Here is a 13,410-nt window from a genome sequence, read left to right as displayed (position 1 = left end):
ATATTGATGACAGTAAGGTATTAATGTTAATGTTTTAGAAATGATAAAGGTACAATAGTGTTTAAAAAACACATCCTGGACTTCCCTGGTGGCGCAGTGGTTAAGAATCTGCCTGCCAATGCAGGGGACATGGGTTCGAGCCCTGGTCTGGGAAGATCTCACAAGACATGAAGAAACTAAGCCCGTGCACCACAACTACTGAGCCTGTGCTCTAGAGCCTGCGAGCCACAACTACTGAGCCTGTGCACCACAACCTCTGAAGCCCACATGCCTAGAGCCCGTGCTCCGCAACAAGAGAAGCCACCGCAATGAGAAGCCTGCACACCACAACGAAGAGTAGCCCCCACTCAACACAACTAGAGAGAGCCCATGTGCAGGAACGAAGACCCAATGCAGCCAAAAATAAATAAATAAATTTATTTTAAAAAAAACAAAAAACACACATCCCGGTACAAACGTCCAGTCATGGAATCCATAAGTCATCGGAATGTAACGTACAGCATGGTTAATAATACTGTATCGCATATTTTAAAAGTTGTTAAGAGAGCAAATCTTAAAAGCTCTCATCACAAGAAAAGAAATTTTGTAACTATGTATGATGATGGATGTTAACTAGACTTACTGTGGTGATCACTGTATTATATACAAATATTGAATCATTATGGTAAACCTGAAACTAATATAATGTTATATGTTGATTATACCTCAATGAAAAAAGTATGTAAAAGACATATGGAATTCAGATGAAATGATAAAGTATCTCAGAGTTACAGCAAAATAATCTAGTGAGGGAAATAGGAAGTGAATTAAACCAAGAGTTGATAATTATTAGTGTAGAGTTAAGGGTCCATTAGGGTTCAATACACTATTCTATTTTAGTGTATGTTTGAAGTTTTCTGTAATTAAAAAAAAAGTTAAAAAAAATTGTATCTAGAGAATGTTAAGTTCCAATTCAGCTAAACAAGTTTCTATGGAGCATCTGTTGCACACCAAGTACCCTGTCTATGCTTGTGTCTACTCTTTTGGTACAGTAAAATACACAACTGATACTCAAATGGTCAAAATGCAGTCCTTGGATCCTAATTTACTCCTAGGGAGTGGCACAATAAACTGATAAGAACAGAGTTCTTGAAGCACTGAAGGCAGTGCTTTCTCATGCCCAGAACTGCCCTTTAAAACTCGAAAGCCAACATCTTTAGTTACACTTAAAGCCGATAGGTAACTTATGAAGTTCATAGTTCAGCTCTTTACATATGAAGTGATCCAACCATGATGTTGGTAATATTGACATGGAACAAGCCTGACATTCAGAATTCAATAGCACATTATATAATGAAGTTCTTCTTTGCAACAATACTGTTGTGCTTTATTATCTATGTATTATGAAATCAGGAAATTAGAATGTGGAGTTAGCTGGGGTTTTCCATTTTCTTTCTTTTTTTTTCTTGTTTTCTTTGGGGTTGTCTGTCCATTTTATATTAACTTGAGGAAGTGTACCACATTCTTCCCATCACAGAGTCCACTTGTCCATTTTACAAGGAAGTTTTAGAGATAAATTCACTTCTGTTTGATAAGAATTCAGGGAATATAGAGTTCCCCGAAGGCTTTTGAAGGTATGACTAACACACACATTTGCCACAGTAAACAATCTCAGTTTCACAACTATTATCTGCCCGAATCTAGAGAGTACAGTAATCTGCTGATCACTACAATCATCACACATTTGTTTACAGGGATACTATAGCCATCTGTCCTTTGGTCACTAGGAGCAATCTGATATTTCAAATCACACAGATCTCTGTTTCTTGTATTTTGGACCACATTAGAAATGGGGAGAAGAAAAGTTTCTCTCCCTGCCAGATTTTACAACGGGACCGAGTCTGAGCTGGATAACACAGAAGCCTCTTGGAGATGGGCTCCAAGTTATAGCCACAAAGGGAGGAAGTGCAGTCTTTCATGATTTTGACTACAGGGGGCGTTCATTCTGAAGGGATGGAGAACGGCTGGTTGGCACATCCCAGAGAAACACCGCCCAGTGAAGTCTACAGATCTTTTGAAGCTATGATCCAGGAACCCAAAGAAGCTGCTAGTGTAGACACTGAACACACCTGGCCCGCCTCAAGCTGATGCAGGTTACTGGAAGCATTCCTGCACCTCCCCATCTCCCCAAAGATAGAATAAGGTCTGTTAAAAGTGAACCCCCAAATGAAAGTGACATATTGGTAACTCTAAAATGTACCTTGATTCAAAGCCAGGGCAGGGGCATAGATAACAATTCCAGTATACAAAATCTAGGGGGAAAAAGAAAACCAAATAAACAATATGAATTACAAAATGAAATACTGATATTTTTCTATAAATTTAATTATGAATTAAAACTACAGTTTCAATATACTTAATAAAATTTGCTTGTAACTTGAAAAATGTTATTTAAGTGAAGTTGACTCTCCTTTTCCATTTGTGGTGTGGTCATAGGTCACAAAAATCTTTTATGACCAATTTTGTGTAAAAATATGGACTTTTCCTGTTGTACTTAGTGCGGATAGTCACTGATACATCAATTCAAGTTTGAAATCAATTTTCCTAGATCTAGAACAATTAGAAAGAGAGAAGGAATACAAATTTAAAAGGGGATGCTTCCTCATTCATATGCTTTCAAGCTGTTGTTAATCACTGTATAATTAATTGGGAAAACAGTGAAAATTGTGGAAACTTGTTTGTAAAAGTTTGCATGACCACTAATTAAACAAAAGTGTAAATTTGCCCTAAAATTTCCTGAAAGCCAACAAAAATTCTATTCTACCTTTTAAATATTATTTATTATTTTTCATTCGTACACTTAACAAATATTTATTAATCTGGGGTACAACAGTAAGATAAATATGTTCTTTTTTCTCAGAATACCATTTTCATTGCATTTGATCTTTCAAATACATAGAAGCTAATTCTATGATTACTGTATAAAACATATAAAAAATGTTATATAGTAGTTGAATGATTAAATTGCATGAGTGATCTATGGAAGTAAGTCTTTCAAATAGCAGATTCTGAAGCTCCCCTCTTTTTGCAAGAATGAACTAGCTTTTCACAGTCATTATTCTGTCCAAGTTAAAGATTTGAAAATGTGACCACGGGCCACCTTCCTAACATTTGTCCCCACTTTTTCATTTCTGTTGGCACTTCTAACGATGATCCAAAGAGTGTCTGAACTCCGCTGTCGAATGCGAGCTACCAGCCTCAGCTCTGTGTCAGAATCTCTACCAGACCCCAGAGGGCTCCTTCCTTTTATACTGCAAGTGTTAAGGACAGATACAATTTAAGTTACATAATTTACAAAGATGTAAAATGGAGTCAAGTTAAATAATTGCAAAGGCACTCTGTCCTGCTGTAGCAAACGTTTCGGTAGCTTTTGAATGGAGAAATGGAATTATAAAAACGGATGAGAATGAAAACTCCTTCCTGGACCTCCATTATCAAACTCATTCTTAAAGCACTTAGCTGCCAAGAGGAAGATAGGTCTAAATGATGTGACAATGATAGTGATAAGCCTCCAGCAGCCTGGATGAAGGGTGGGAAGCGTTCTCTGTCACTGATTGCTTGGCAAATCTTTGCTTTCCATTTGTGCCAAGCAGTAAATCTACACTTGCATATTCTTGAAGTACTGGATTGTGTAGTTGGCTTTAAAAACTCCTCCAGAGTGCATGATTTTGTTGTTTTATATCAATGAGTACATCAGTTGGGTTTTACAGTTCGATTTTTAAAAGAGAGCACTGATTCATTTTTTAAAGTATGCTTTCAAACAAAGAAAATTATTACCTAATGTCTTCCTATGTCAGTTAATTTTTCCTATTAAGTTTATTGCTTAACATGTTGCAAAATACTATGAAACATACAACTTGTTTTCCCTTTATTACAATTCCTCCTATCAGCTGCTACAGTTCCTTCAAATATCTTTGTCATCTCAGTAATGCCCTTACTGTCACTTTGGTGGGGACAGAGGGAGGTGTAAGAGGGAAAACCATACTTTCCTAAAGTAACATAAGTGTTGCTTGTGTTAAATATTCCATGTTTACTTAAATCATTCTGTTTTCCCAGGAAGTAATGCATTTGCTGAAACACTGTTCAATGATCTTAAGGATTAATGTTATGTAGTGACAAGTGTTTTTCCTTTTTTGTTTCCTCCTATTTTCATCATCCCTTTTTAATCTTTCACGTATTTACCAAATAAGCTTGACCCAGATCCCTTGTTTAAAAACACTGTACATGAAAAAAAGAGAAAATAAATGAACTGAGGGTTACTTACTGTTTGAACAATGAAGAGGATTGTTCCACAGAGACGAACATATTTGTTAAATCGAAGTCCTAAATACTGTTTCCAAAAAAGGAAAAATGGTTAATATGTAAAACTTCTGGACACTTTTTAAAAACCAGCAGCTTGGGCTTCCTTGGTGGCACAGTGGTTCAGAGTCCACCTGCCAATGCAGGGGACATGGGTTCGAGCACTGGTCTGGGAAGATCCCACATGCTGCGGAGCAACTGGGCCCGTGAGCCACAATTAACTGAGCCTGCGCGTCTGGAGCCTGTGCTCCGCAACAACAGAGGTCGCGATAGTGAGTGGCCCCCGCTTGCCACACTAGAGAAAGCCCATGCACAGAAACGAAGACCCAACACAGCCATTAATTAATTAATTAATTAATTAAAAAAAAAAAAAACCAGCAGCTTAAGAAGTAAAGGAGTTAGAAATTTAAAGCAACTTCATAACTAATTCGTATTCTGCATTCCTATTTCACTGTTATTTTAAACTACATAGAGAAAAATTGACCCTTGCTTTAGAGTACTGTTCAATGGGTTTTAACACAGAACAGCTCCATCACCCACAGGAAACTCCGTCAAAAGTTTCTCCTTTCTTGCTCCTTTGTAGTCAAACCCTCCTCTCACCCCTAAACCTTGGCAATCACTGACCTGTTCTCCATCCCTACGAGTTTTGCCTTTTGCAGAATGTCATACCAATGGAATTATATTCTGCATTTTCAGAATGAGCAAAGCGTTGTCCTCCCCTTTCTCTTGGTATCTACCCAATACATTTCCTTTGATACACTTAGGGAATCAACCCTTTCCCACTTCAGGCAATTGTGGAATTGACAATCAAGGTGCTCAGCCTAGGCCAAAAGATAGTCACAGGACCCATGTTCAGCCAATCAGCTTCTCCTCTCGATGGGTATTTGAATCTTAGAGGCAAGATATAAAGACAGAAAATGATTGGAGCAGAAGCAGACTGATCCTGACAGGGTGGCCTGAAGAGGCTGCCCTCCCTTCTGTCCTTTTCAAAGTCTGTTTGCTCAGCTTCTCCACCTATGCTATGAGCTACTCCCATATCCTTACAATAAAAAATTTTAACTTAAATCGGCCTAAGTAAGTTTCTGTTCAGAGCCAAGCGTGACACCTGCGATACCTTATAATATACAAGCATACCTCATTTTATTGCACTTTGCTTTTTTGTTCTTCACAGGTACTGCATTTTTTTACAAATTGAAGGTTTCTGGCAACCTTGTGTGAAGCAAGTCTATCGGTTCCATTTTCCCAACAGCATTTGCTCACTTCATGTTTCTGTGTCACATTTTGGTAATTCTTGCAATATTTCAAACTTTTCATTATCATTATACTTGTTATGGTGATCTCTGATCAGTGATTTTTGATGTTACTATTGCAAAAAGATTACGACTTGCTGAAGGCTCAGATGATGGTTAGCATTTTTTAGCAGTAAGACACTTTTAAATTATGGTATGTACATTGCTTTTTAAACACAGAGCTATTGTACACTTAACAGACTACAGCATAGTGTAAACATAACTTTTATATGCACTGGAAAAGCAAAAAGTTCGTGCAACTCGCTTTATTGCAATATTCCCTTTATTGTGGTGGTCTGGAACTGAACCTGTGATACCTCTGAGGTATGTCAGTAGTGTGCTTATCTCCAATATTATAGATCATAATGTATTACAGAGTTAGAATCCTAGGATTTTCGAGCTGGAAGGAAGCCGGGGTCCAAGACATTCTTTAAGTTGAATATTATTACTATATAGAGAGAGAATTCTAAGGCTGACAGTAGTCTTTTCATATAGCAGGAAAAATGAGGGAGGAAAAACTGACATTAGGTAAATATCAGAGGAAAAGACACCAGGTGTTTTTGCTTCATAATCACAGCTAACATTTATAGAGTATTTGCTGCATGCCCTGTCCTCCCAACAGCTCCATGAGGCAGTTACTATGCATAAGTGCATGTTGGAAATCAGCACACTGGGTATTCACTGAGAGAATACCAAGGCTGCAACCTAATAATTGCTGGAGACACAATGCAAATCTGGGATCATTTGATGACAAACTCTGTGCACCTAACCACTCTGTTATTCAAAATGACAAGAAAACTGCCCATGTGTCTAAGATCCATCCAGAGTGACTGAGTGGCACTGACACATAATAGGACGTCCTAAAATAACTGAGGAGTAATGAATATACAATGCAGTGCAGTGAGTGCTCTGGGGCAAGAGTTCCAGCCCTTGTTCCAGCCTTACTCTTGACTCCACGAGCTTGGGACACTCTAAATCTCAAGTTCCTCCTTTTGAAAATGTGGATCCTAGTAATCATTCTTTCCCCACTTACTCTGCAGGATTTTGGAGACTATCAAACGATGTAAATGGATGGGGAAATGTTGTAAACTGTTCACTTAAGAGTTAGTACATTACGAAGCTGGTAACCAAATCCATAGGCCTGAGAATTTAAATCTCAGTGATTTACATAAGTCGAAATCATCCGAGTATATTTTGGAAGACTTTTTAGAAAACCCAAGAAGTGTCTTGAAGCATGGGAACAGAGCTGTGTTATTTCTTCTGAGTTGTTTTAGTAAAACTCTATTAAAAATAAATGTCCATGAATTGACAGAGAAGTCTTTGCCTTTTCTAGGTACGTATATTCATACTGCTGGAGACTAAACAAAACTGAAGAGGAAAATGTGATGGAGGTAAGAATGTAGCAAGTTGAACAACAACAAAATATATATATATATATATATATATATATATATAAATATATATATATATATTTTCTCCCCTCTCACAATACTAACTCAAGACAGAACCGAGAATTCTATCACTATCTCAGTGTTGGATGAAAAAAGTTGAGAATTATGTTTTATTCTGAGGCCATACTGAGGACTATAGCCCAGGGTGGCAGCCTCTCAGACAGCTCTGAGGGTCTGTTCCAAAGAGGTAAGGGAGGAGCCAGGATACATAGGAGTATTTGCTGGGAAACAAAACAAAACAAAACATGTAGTTGAACATCAAAAGATTACTGCTAATCACAAAGAACTGACAAAGTTAATGATTTTAGTGCTTTTCTGTGTATGGGAAAATGCAAGAGTCTGAGCTTACTGAAAGCCTTCCTTTCGTATACATCTTATCTATCTAGGGCCAGTATCCTATTTTCCTCCATCCTGGATTCCCCTCAGGGTGCACCATGGGGGGCGGCTGCAGTGGCTGATGGCTTGGTGGCCACAACATCCTTTGTTTACCGAATGGCAGGGGACAGTCTTGTCCATCTCAGATACTGGGCTGCTAAAGAAATACCTAAAGATCAAGTCACTGATCAGTAGGCTCAGAGAATAGCTCTAGGATTTCTAGACAAAACCACAGAATAACAGTAGGTGTCTATGTTACCAAGCAGGACCCTATGGTAACTTCCTGGGACAGACCCCTGCCCCCATGTCCTCTGCCTGCCTCTTGTTTATAGAACAGCTGTAGTCTTCCAGGCCTCCCCTGAGTCACAAAAGCCTGGCTCAAGAATTAATGATTGAAAGGGTGTGAGCGTGTAGTGACAAAGGAGCAGATGGGCCAGGAGAACTAGTAACAATTCAAACAGTAAATCAGCAATATGGCAGTCACAGAATCTTTAGTTCCTCCCCAAAGTACCAAGATAACAGTATCTGATGCACATTTCCTGAGTTGTTTTACAGATGCTAAAACCTCCATCAAATGGAAGAAGTTAATTAATTGATGACCATGAGCATGTAGTCCCAGACCTACTGGAGCCTGAGGATTGATAATGTTAACCCCTGTGACACTGCCCTATCACCTCCCCACCAATCTATCAGAGAATGCTGCACAAGGTGGTCACATACTCTGTGACTCCCCTCCCTCACCTTGCCTTTAAAAATGCTTCCCTAAAACCCACTGGGGGAGTTGAGGAATTTTTTATCATTAGCTGCCCCAGACTAATAATAAAAGCTGCACTTTCCTCCACCGCAACCTGGTGTCAGTAGATTGGCTTTACTGCGCATGGACGAGCGGACCCAAGTTTGGTTCAGTCACACCTATAGTCAGTTGAGATCTCTCATAGTCCTCAGTACTTTGAATAACTTAGGGACACTAAGATTTCTACTGATTTTTTTTAAAAGAGAGAGAGAGAGAGAGAGAGAGAGAGTCTGGGCAACGTAGTTCAAACACATTGATTTTGCCGGATCCAGAAACATCCTGAAGAGACGGTGAATGCAGTTGGGCTCCTGCATATTTCTTCTCTGAATCTGGAAGTCGCTATACACCTATCAGGACTACACCTTGAAGACAGTGATAAATAGATATCACAAATGCTTCTGAACAGCCAATTGTAGCTAACAATCTGGAACTAGGGAAAGATTTCATACTTGCACAAGAATGCCAGGGTATCTCAATGCTGGACTTCTTATTCTGTATAGTTGATTCCACCTCTCAGCATAAAACAAACAAAATATGCCACAAGAAAGTGTTTTCCATGACCAACTGCCAGGGACATAGCACGTTACCTAACTTCCCTGTCCCCAGTGGCCTGGCATCCACTAGGCGTGGACACCCCCAGTGTGTCCACAGCCCCTTGTGTCCTGCACCATGCCCCTTTTGCCTGCACCATTCTAAACTCCACTAAGGGTTATAACACTCACCGGAGCCTTCAGAATCAGCCAGTACGCACCACTGCACAGCCCCTAGGCATGTGTCCACTTTGTTTCAGGCTCTCTTGTGTAGCTTAACTTACTCGGAATCTCTGTCTGCAAGATGGGGCTCTCACAGTATAAGAATTATTTTGAGCATTGAGTCAGATAATGTATGTCAAACAGGCAACCCAGTGCCCAGCCCGTATTAAGCATTCAGTAAACGTTTGCTTTTTGCCATTTTTAGCTGCAACTCTGCTAACTTAGCCTCCACCCCTGCAAATGTGTGGGAAATCTGCTTCTGGTTGAGTTAATCACCCGAAGAGGCACAGGTCAGTGATTATGAGAGGAGCATTCGCCTATGGGGACTGAAGTCCTCTTGCCAGGTTCTTCAAACCCTTTCTGGGTTTTGGAGTTGGCTAACTACAGATCAGAGCTCACGGACTCGAAATGCCTACAGATCTCATCAGGTAAAATACACCAACTGGGTCAGCCAGGCGTTCATATATTACCAGGTTGAAATATTCCTCATATCCATTAAGAAATATGTCTTCTGACATCTCCCTCAAAGCAAGAACTCCCTTCAGTCCTTTCCATTTTCCCTTTTGCATTTTTGTTTTGTTTTGTTTTGTTTTTGCGGTATGCGGGCCTCTCACTGTTGTGGCCTCTCCCGTTGCGGAGCACAGGCTCCGGACGCGCAGGCTCAGCGGCCATGGCTCATGGGCCCAGCTGCTCCACGGCATGTGGGATCTTCCCAGACCAGGGCACGAACCCATGTCCCCAGCATCGGCAGGCGGACTCTACCACTGCGTCACCAGGGAAGCCCCCTTTTGCATTTTTGATAAAGACCTAAATGCAGATAGATTTCTCTACCATAAGAAAGTAACCATGCAGATACAATGAAGAGACCTCAATATAGAAATTAATAGGGAATGAGAGAAACAGCTGTAAAGTGGGGTTCCTGTTGCCACAGGGAATGTGGGCCCAGTGTCACTAGTCTTTTAAGTTTCAGAAGATGTCAGAATCTGGAATTTTCTTTGACTTCTCATCATTAAATGCTAAATTAATTTTTTTCAAAACATTATAAGGGTCAACAGCAACAAAAAAGACCTAAAACTGAGTTTGTCTGGGGTAATCAGTTTGTCACTTTTGAGCAAAACAAAGAAACTCTACTCTGCTCACTTCTGGGGCGATGACTAAACGCTCTCAAACACCATGACCAGAGCGCAAAGAAGGCAGTGCTGCACCAGGGGCACCTCACCCTGCAATGAGTTCACTAGAGCCCAGGCAGTGTGTCACCAACACTTGTTGTGCCATTGGGGCCCATCCCCAGCACCAGATGAACCAGCCTCACTAAGAAACCACCATCCAGTGGCTCTGGGTTGGGGCAAACACTACATGAACTCGAGGACAAGGTGGCTGCTGAGAATGAGGCTCGGGGTCCTTGGATAATGGTCTGTTAGAGAGACCACTTCTGCAGGTTTGTCCATGGAACTCATGGAACTGGGCCCGACCACTCCCCTAAACTTTTATCCTCCCCTGACACTCCCATTCAACAACTCTTTAAACTAAACCAAACATTCACACTATCTTTGCAAAGCCCTTTCCGGCAGACGATTTGAGAAAATTTATAACCAGGGGACCTGTGCAATTGGAAAGATGGTTTCCCTTAATCATCTCTCCACAGAGAGAGAAGGCGGAGATGCTTAAGAACTCTGCAGCCAAATTTTCCTAGTGATCCCAAGGGAACAACCTCTACCACCATCACCCCAATACTTATGGCCAACATTTACTCAGCACTTACCCTGTGCCAGACACTATTCTAAATGCTGCCCTTGCATCATCTCATTTAATCCCCCCAACAACCAGATGAGGTAGGTGGTATAATTATTCCCATTTTGAGACTTAGAAAGAGGCACAAAAGGTTAATTAAGTCAGCCAAGGTTACCCAGCTAGTAAGCATAGACTCTGGTCTCAAACTCGAGATTCAGAACCTTAACCATGTGAGTGCCTGACTCTCCATGGAAGCCATGTTTGCGAGAGGGAAGGAGGGGAGAGTACCCGTACTTCCTGGAAAAGTGAGTGGACCGAGGACCTGGAATGAGGGGATTCCTTTCAAGGAGGAGGAGCTGAGACTTACCCTTCCCCAAGATAACAAGTTGAAAAATCTTTCCCCTTGACTTGGAATCAAAGATGTTAAAGCAGAAATGGCCTTACTGAGCACTAGTCCAAATAACTCCGTTTACTCTGGGAGCCTCTCTCTTCCCCTGAACTCATGAATGTTAAATCCCGAGATTATTTTTCGCCTTTACAGGACACCTCTCCCTAAAAGGGGCGGGCAGAAGAGGTGATGGATATGAACGGGGAGAGACTTGGATGTGGTGGTGAGCCTGCCCCCAGGAAAATCCCTCCAGGAGCTGAAGAGTACTCCCCTCACCCCATCACCTCTCCCCGGGCCCTCCCTCACCCTGTACCTCGTTGGTGCTGGTAATTCCCAGTTTGTAGAATACCGGGAGAAAGACCTCCGCGCTGAGGACCACCACAAAGAAGTAGGTGATGGCAAAGATGCTGAATATGGCCCCAAAACGGTAGACTTCGGAGGGGGTGCCCAGGACCGTGACAGCCGACATGAAGCTGGCGGTGAGGGACATCGCCACGGGCACGGCGGTCATACTGCGGCCGCCCATCAAGAAGTCCCTGGAGGTCTGCTGGCCGCCCCCCGCGAAGGCGTAGTAGATGCCGATGGCGGCCGAGATGAGCAGCATCCCGGCGAACACTAAGTAGTCCCACACCACGAAGGTGCCGATGCCCCGCGGCGAGACCATGGCCGCGCGGTTGCCGGGGCCCTGCGCGTAAACTGGAGGCTCCGCGGCTCGCAGCCGGAGCCGGAGCTTCACCTGCGCGCCCTGCGCTCACTTATTCCCGAGCCGCGCGCGGCGGGCGTGGCGCCCTAAGGGGATTAGAGGCGTCTGGCAGGTGTCGGTCCCCGCCGGCACCCAGCGTCTCGCGAAAGGGAAAGGAGGGTACGCTCTGGCAGCAGCCCCTGCGCCCACCGCAGCCAGCAGAGCCCCCCGAAATGGGACTTCGGGGACCCGACCCCCAGGTGCCAGGCCAGGGTGGCTCCCCGAGCGCCGCGGACACCTGGGCAGGTGAACTTCGAGCTTCCAGCCGCCTCTGGCGAATCCTCAAGGAGCGCTCAGAAAATTTTATCAAGTGGCACCCGAGGGAACGCACTATTTAAATGAGCAGGCGACCTATGGGAGAGGTGGGTCGAAGGGCAATTGTCACGCCTTTATTTTTTTTAACATCTTCATTGGAGTATAATTGCTTTACTATGGTGTTACTTTCTGCTTTATAACAAAGTGAATCAGCTATACTTATACATATATCTCCATAACTCCTCCCTCTTGCATCTCCCTCCCATCCTGCTATCCCACCCCTACAAATACCGTATGCTAACACGCCTTTACTTTTAGCTTTCCAGTTCAATAGACCGGGTCCTTACGGGAAGATACACCTGGAATTTTTCGATTGCCTTACGTGATAAATTGATGGGCGATTCGGGTGACAGTGTGCAGTGAGCTGAGGACCCGGTCCTTAGGCACGTAAGCAGTTATAAAGGAGAGGAACAAGTCTGTGCTACTGGTTGCCTGCGCTTTCATTCAACAAACAATTTTGATTCCCAACAGTCTCTCCTGCAAATGATAGTTGTTATAATATCAGAAATATTTAATAAGCCTACTATTTAATAAGCCTTACCATGTGACATATAACATGCTTGGCACCTTGTACATTAACTAGTGTAATTCTTACTATTACCCTTGATATAGAAATCATCTCCATTTTTCAAAAAAGGAAGCTGGCCAAAACACTTTCCGAAGGAAACGGTAGAGATTAAGATTTTTAATCCAGGTCTGTTACAGAATTTGTTCTCTTAATCACAATGCTATACCTTTGTAGAGTACAAAGGTAGACACATGTTAAATGTAGGCACAAAGATGTACACCTAAATGAAGATACCTGAAAGCATATGGAAGACAAGATCATTTCCGGTAGTAGCACTCAGTATTTTAAGTGGCTTGCCTTGAAATATTACTAACAACACGAGTCATGCCTGTAAAGCAATGTGATCCTCAGGTTTTTCTCCTAAAAGAGGCCCTCTGGCCAAATAAGCCCTGGCATAGGTGTATTTCAAGCCATCCTTGTTCATCTTCATACATCTTTATAATTTACCAGTTGACCCTTGGTAAACAATCCACAGAATGCATTTAGCCCAGCCTAGTATGTGAAGAAAGCTATATCAGACAATTTTTTTGTAAACTGACGTTATGTGTATAACACTTTTGAAAGGAAATAAAGAAGGAAATATAAGCTAAATCCAAGTAATTTCATTATTTAAACAACTACATGGTTTGGAATTATGTCCCAACTGTGTGAAATTTACTATGTTTGCA

At 42.0% G+C, this 13,410-nt stretch overlaps 1 protein-coding gene across 1 annotated transcript in view; it reads right to left on the bottom strand.

Annotated features, from left to right (window-relative positions):
* The window catches only part of SLC5A8 (solute carrier family 5 member 8), a 74,434-nt gene extending 62,235 nt beyond the window's left edge, over window positions 1-12,199 (bottom strand). Inside the window, exons 1-3 of the mRNA XM_032647274.1 lie at window positions 11,431-12,199; window positions 4,304-4,369; window positions 2,240-2,291 (exon numbers count right to left, since the gene is read on the bottom strand). Of these exons, the coding sequence (XP_032503165.1) occupies window positions 2,240-2,291; window positions 4,304-4,369; window positions 11,431-11,781 (469 nt within the window). The 5' untranslated portion in view covers window positions 11,782-12,199. The remainder of the gene's footprint in view (window positions 1-2,239; window positions 2,292-4,303; window positions 4,370-11,430) is intronic.
* Between the last annotated feature and the right edge of the window lie 1,211 nt (window positions 12,200-13,410).

The sequence above is a fragment of the Phocoena sinus genome, chromosome 10 (assembly GCF_008692025.1).
Source record: "Phocoena sinus isolate mPhoSin1 chromosome 10, mPhoSin1.pri, whole genome shotgun sequence".
NCBI classification, from domain to species: Eukaryota; Metazoa; Chordata; class Mammalia; order Artiodactyla; family Phocoenidae; genus Phocoena; species Phocoena sinus.
The sequence above is the reverse complement of the archived record's forward strand: the minus strand, read 5'-3'. Positions and strand labels throughout refer to the sequence as shown.